A 6139-nucleotide genomic window follows, 5' to 3' on the forward strand; every position below is an offset into this window, starting at 1 on the left:
AATAAAAAAACGAAACTATCCAGTTGTTTGTAAACATAGGAAATAGTTATTTCCATGACAACAGCTTGTATATGTAGTATGCGAAGAAACCAACATGTCATACGAAAATAAACCCATGTTTTGTAAAATGTTCGTATGTGGTAATATACACATAATATAAATTAACTGTTATCATGTGCGCACTTTTATGCATAATTAACAGGACAGACGATCTTCAAATGGCTGAATATGGTGGGGAAGGCGAAGGCGATAAACGGCTGATGGAAACGATGCGAATAATGTTAAGGGAGGAGATGAATGAGGGACTACATGATTATAGCATTGGACCGGTTCACAAAAGAGATGAAAAGGCGAAAGACATAGAAGCTGAGTACCAGGAGAAATATCGAGGTATGTGCAACAATACTATTATTTAACAAGACAAGATGGCAATACTCGTAGTTTGCGATTAGTATGGCAATATATCTTGATTTGTCTCGTAACCAATGCTATATTAACATAAATAATATGTATGTGTAGATCATTGAAAGAGTACGTTTGGAAAGTAAGAGATGTTAAATAATTTGTCAAACGAAACATATTTACGTCTTAGGCATAATTTCATCAATTGCAAATAAGATGTTATAAACCATTACTTTCAATACCTATGTTAAAATAAAGAACGTTTATAATGACAATAAAGAGAGAGAAAAAAGTTCGAGAACAAATATGTGGCTAAACAATTGGTTGCATGCATACAACTCAAATTGTGTTGGTATTTTCCTTACTCTTTCCTTACTTTTCATTAAAATTATTCACCAACGTTTTACATATTTGATTTATTTAGCTCTCCTTAGCACAATAGTGACTCAATCTCAATGAAACGTTGCGAAAGTTTTTTCTTGACAATGTCTAAGTTGGGTTTGATTCTAGGTCACACGCGTGCAAACATCAGGTAAAATCTCACAGAAAACGTGTTACTGCACTACATGTCACATGTATATATAAGTCTTCACAAAACTCGGTCAGAATATCAGACGTTACACTATCTAGACTGAACTTATTCCTAAAACTAGGTTACCTGATTTAAGAAACATCTTGCTACTACTAAGGAGGACGCGATTATGCCTCTTTTTTGATAAAACTTGACCAGAATAATTTATTTGTATGACAATGTGTCACACGCGCCCGGTCAGGTACTGACAATTGGTTTACTTTAATCTCTGGTAAGCTCTTCACGATCGTCATCGCCATCTTGTATTCCAGAAATATAGTATTAGCGCGCTTTGAACGTTATATTGTCAGTTTATTCAAAATGTTCTTTACGATTCTAAGAAAAATAACATACGTATACATGTTTTGAATATAATTAAGTTTAAGTTAATGTATTAAATAGTTTACATGTTAATTTTATAGCTATAAAAACGAGTCATAAACGAGTAAATGTTGGTTTTGAGGAGATCTGATTTGTGTTTCGTGTTAAAAATATTTTTCTCTTTGTATGTGAAAATGGAAATATTATTTTACAAATGTTAGATTAAAAGCAAAAATATATATCATAACAAAAAACAACAACATCATGCTTGATTAAGAACATTGACAAAAAAAATGTGTTTGTTTTTGTATCGATCAGTTTGAAAAGTATTAGTTTAGCCCATCCCCTCTTCGTATGTCTCTGCAGGTGTGCATGGACTGTCAGCACAGACTGTTAGAGGGAAACAGGACATAGAATCGATCACAATGTTCGGCAGTGACACTATAATATCCAACACAGAGGCAGGTGTGCATGAACTGTCAGCACAGACAGTTAGAGGGAAACAGGACATAGAATCGGTTATAATGGACGGCAGTGACACTATAATATCCAACACAGAGGCAGGTGTGCATGAACTGTCGGCTCAGACACTTAGGGGAAAGCAAAACATAGAATCGGCCACAATGGAAGGAAGTGACACTATAATATCCACCACTGAGGCAGGTATGCATGAACTGTCAGCACATACAGTTAGAGGGAAACATGGCATAGAATCGGTTATAATGGACGGCATTGACACTATAGTATCCAACACAGAGGCATGTGTACAGGAGTTGACAGCACATATAGTTAGAGGAAAACATGAATTAGAAGCAGTCATAATGGACGGCAATAACACTATAATATTCAACACAGAGCGAGGTGTGCATGAACTAAAAGCACAGTTTGCGAGAGAGAAAGATAACATACACTCGGATTTAAAGGCCATAAAAGAGGAAATTGTGGCTCAAGCAAAAAGTAATTTCAGAGATTCCAAGACAAATGGTGACGACGTGTACTATTTGCAATGCAAAGGTAAGCATGCGTACATAAACTTTACTGTTAACAGTTACACTTGTTCAAACTGTAATAGGATCACATGCTTGGAATATCTCGAAACATTTTGAGAATAGTGCTGTTTAACTGCAATTTAAAAGATTACAGTACGTATTAATTTAAAATCCGCATCAATTGTTTCCAATATGAATATTACAATTTTCTTCCCCCTCAACGGATTTATAATTGTCTTAAAGCAACAGTTATAACGTTATGACTTGTTTTACCTTAATGATAACTAAGGTATCATTTCCCGGTTTAATCCAAACTATTAAAATATTGATTTCCTTGATCCAACAAAATCACGCATATTTTAATTTATTGCATTGTAACTGCTAAATAGCTTATGATAGTCGTCTTCTAATATTCTGGCGCCCTCTCAGAAACTCGATGCAATAAACAACGTACTTGGGACAGTGAATTAGACAATGACAAGCAATTTAAGGTAATGTTTAAAAGTCGAACAAAACCCTGGCGCAGATGCCAATCACTAAACGTTTTGATGTTTTGGATAGATGCCAGTCAAGTCAATAAAACAATGCGATGTACAGTACAGTTGTACCATGTTTGGAAATCCCTGGTGAACAAGAGTCATATGCGAACAAAATATCGTAGAAATACCTTAATGTAAAAAGCACTGTTGTAAACACCGATTTTGTCAATTAAGAATACTGAAGCGTTATTAAGGATGTTCGATCGTTTCCACTTTACGGTAATTGATTCACTATATCGTAAAATTAAAAACCTTTATATATTTTCACGGTTTCAAAATATTAGGTTGGAATAAACGAGTGTAAATTCTAGTTTTACTGTTTTGATAATGCGCCTTCAAATTTTCGGCATTTACATATTTTCGAGATTTACTGCATTGAAACCAAGCGTTCGATTGCTTGACGTCACTTCGTGATCGACATCGAGGAAACGCTTGCTTGCGCTGTAGATGTTATTTTCTGTGCAAATGCAAGCGTCTATTGATAACGAAACGATAATTTGTCAACAATGAGAATCAGATACTTGGCTTAATAATTTTCATTTAAAATGTCTAATTTGGATATAATTCGGAATACAAAACGAAACTTAAAAGGTATTTAAAACAACAACGTTCAAAAGAACAATGTGGATTTCAATAGAAAGACTATTTCCACCGACAATCAGGATTTCCGGTATGACCACTGTTATTTTGACGATTTTTCTATCGGTTCGTCGGTAAGCGTGACCACATGTGACAACAGCGATGCTAGTTGGATATAAAATTGGTAGACGTGTCGTTGAACTCGACACATTGACCGAATCGCTTTTAGCATGCAGTGCTTGTCAAGTGCCCATGAATTTACTTAACACTGTAGAAAACATGGATTTCGGACAGGCATGTGTTTTGGACATACAGTTTAGCAATTGTGGTGCAGTAAATAATGCGGCTACTGGACGGAAACATGGCAGAGTTTATGACATGATCACAAAGCTTGCATTTGGGTAAGACTTCTTTGTCTTTTTGGTACATTGGTGCATTATATCATGATTTATTGTCACAATTACTGATACTTTTGAATACATTCAGATAGTTATCTCTAAGTAATTCGCGTGTAGTCTACATGCATACATTTTTTATATTGTACTTGCTATATTTTTCCTTCATATTTTGTCTGATTTACTGCCAGTAAACACAATTACAGTAGAATGTGAATGGTTGTCCTTAGTTAAACATGTATATTTAAAAGTGAAATAAGTTTATTTTCTTCCTGCAGTCCTAGTTATTAATACCGGTAATAAATATGAAATTTTACAAGTTTACAAAACATTAATATTCTCAATTTGTCAAATACGTATTGGTTTTGAAAATAAAGGGCTTGCATTAATTATTATTTGTGTGTATGTAGATCACTAGGTCGTATAAAATGTTGTAACTTTTGTAAATTAGTGACATTATTTCATATTATTTTATTCCGCATAAGCATATTCTAGCATTGTGCATTGTCAACTGTTCTGTCATTTACTGCAATCTGTTTCAGGTAAATCAAAAACTGGGTGTTTCACCTGGGACTTTCACATCGAAACTGGCCCTTCTCCATGACCTTCAGCACAAAAAAAGAAAGGCTATAGCTGTTACTCGTGCAGCAAAACAGTGACGCATAAGACTTAAAACTCGAACGGTATTTTTAATTATGGGCATTTTATATTTAAAACACAGTATTCTTCATTTGTATGCCCCCAATTGGCGACATAGTTTTCGCACTGTCCGTTGGTAGGTCAGTCCCTCACACTTTTCGTGCCTGCTCTCTAATTCAAGTAGTTTTCACCAATCTTCACCAAACTGGGTTTCTTACAATTGTATGGATTATTTTTTTATATAGTTACAAAGTTGGAGTTTGGGGCATCCGTGTCGTGTGGACACATTTCTTGTTGTAGATTGTATCAATAGATCCATCAATTATATATGCAAAGTAGTAGTAACATTTAAAAGCATATGCTAATGTTTGTAAATTGATTATTGTAAAAGCATTAATGTGCTGTGTAATCATTTCTTTAAATAAAAATCAGAGATAACCCAAGAAGGTGCAAGCAAATTTTCCAATTTGAAATTCTGTTTTTCTGTTCAGGCATTCAAAGGACAGTGCAAGAAGTAAGAGCGGGACCAACATACAGTTCAAACATAGAGGACCAAGACGTTGAAGTTACAACTATCCCCCCACCTATACCCAAGCCTGGTCCAGCAGGGCTAGACACTACTGGGAAGGAATTTGTTTTCTTTGATTTGGAAACAAGAGGGTTAGGTAAAGTTTATTTTTAACATATTCCTTATTCACAGTGTTGCACACACAGAAGTTTATCTTGGTCCAATTCAGGTATTTAGGTACTCTAAATCTCCAAAGTTGAACTTCTATTAAAAAATATACATATTTACTTACATGTATAACATAATTCAACCTGCTACTGCTGAGTAACTCAATGTGTAAGAGATATCGTGTGAATTGTTGGTCAACCTAGCATATGATTGAATTGCAACAAGAGTTATGTTCAGACTAATTTCTCATTTTGCTTTCATATAATACATCATTCTTAATCTTTATTGATAAAATGATAGTAAATACCACTTAGATGATGCAATGTTACATTACCCACAACTGGCTTTAGTACATTATTGTGCATCATTTAAGAATTTAAACACTCTTCTCTTCGCTTCTTCAGATTTATGAATACATAAGATCATTAGATGCCAACAACTTACTTTGATATATCCATGAATGGAAGAAAAGAGCGTTTCAATTTTCATAATAACAGTTATTATGCCCCCCTTGGAAGAGAGAGTTAATATTGTTTTGCTGGATGTTTGTCTGTGGGTAGATCATTAAGTTTCCGATCAATAATTTGTCAACTTTTTCACTGATTGGCTTTTTACTCTCCATGTGCATAGGGATTGGACAGTATATAACCCCCATTTAAATTATGGTCACTTAGTCAAAGGTCACAATAAGTGTGAAAATTGTTTCCGATCAATAACCCTTCAACTGAAAATTCTCTTAAACCACAATGCATAGAGAATGAATGTGAAGGAACCTCTTCTACGATTGTTCACATTAAGCTTAAAAAAAAGTCCTGTCCTGGTGGGGGCAATGTTTTTCTTTTCTATAGCAAAAAAAAATCCACGGTGACCTATCAATTTCTTTACTTCATTTTAATGCTTAGCTAGTTTCCTTTAATTATTGAGAACTTCAAATGAATATGAATATTACATCAACAGAAATATGTATCTGTATTGCATGTTCTCTATTTTGAACTGTGCAATAAAAAATTCAAAACAAACAAAAAACT

At 34.2% G+C, this 6139-nt stretch overlaps 1 protein-coding gene and 1 long non-coding RNA gene across 2 annotated transcripts; both read left to right on the forward strand.

Moving 5' to 3' along the window:
• The first annotated feature begins 218 nt into the window (after positions 1–218).
• On the forward strand, positions 219–2823 carry LOC127835951 (uncharacterized). The gene is made up of 3 exons (XM_052362370.1): positions 219–390; positions 1661–2308; positions 2789–2823. Exons 1-3 carry the CDS (start codon positions 219–221, stop codon positions 2821–2823), a joined length of 855 nt encoding a protein of 284 aa, XP_052218330.1.
• Positions 2824–3263: 440 nt separating this feature from the next.
• On the forward strand, positions 3264–5932 carry LOC127836107 (uncharacterized). Its single transcript, XR_008028587.1, has 3 exons — positions 3264–3802; positions 4339–4479; positions 4927–5932. It is a non-coding gene; the product is annotated as an uncharacterized LOC127836107 (long non-coding RNA).
• The last annotated feature ends 207 nt before the right edge of the window (positions 5933–6139 follow it).

This window comes from Dreissena polymorpha, chromosome 6 (assembly GCF_020536995.1).
Source record: "Dreissena polymorpha isolate Duluth1 chromosome 6, UMN_Dpol_1.0, whole genome shotgun sequence".
NCBI classification, from domain to species: domain Eukaryota; kingdom Metazoa; phylum Mollusca; class Bivalvia; order Myida; family Dreissenidae; genus Dreissena; species Dreissena polymorpha.

Coding starts and splice junctions, on each gene's coding strand:
- LOC127835951 (XM_052362370.1), top strand. CDS start 219: ATGGCTGAATATGGTGGGGAAGGCGAAGGCGATAAACGGCTGATGGAA. Junction 391..1,660: donor GTACCAGGAGAAATATCGAG/GTATGTGCAACA, acceptor ATGTCTCTGCAG/GTGTGCATGGACTGTCAGCA. Junction 2,309..2,788: donor GTACTATTTGCAATGCAAAG/GTAAGCATGCGT, acceptor AATGTTTAAAAG/TCGAACAAAACCCTGGCGCA.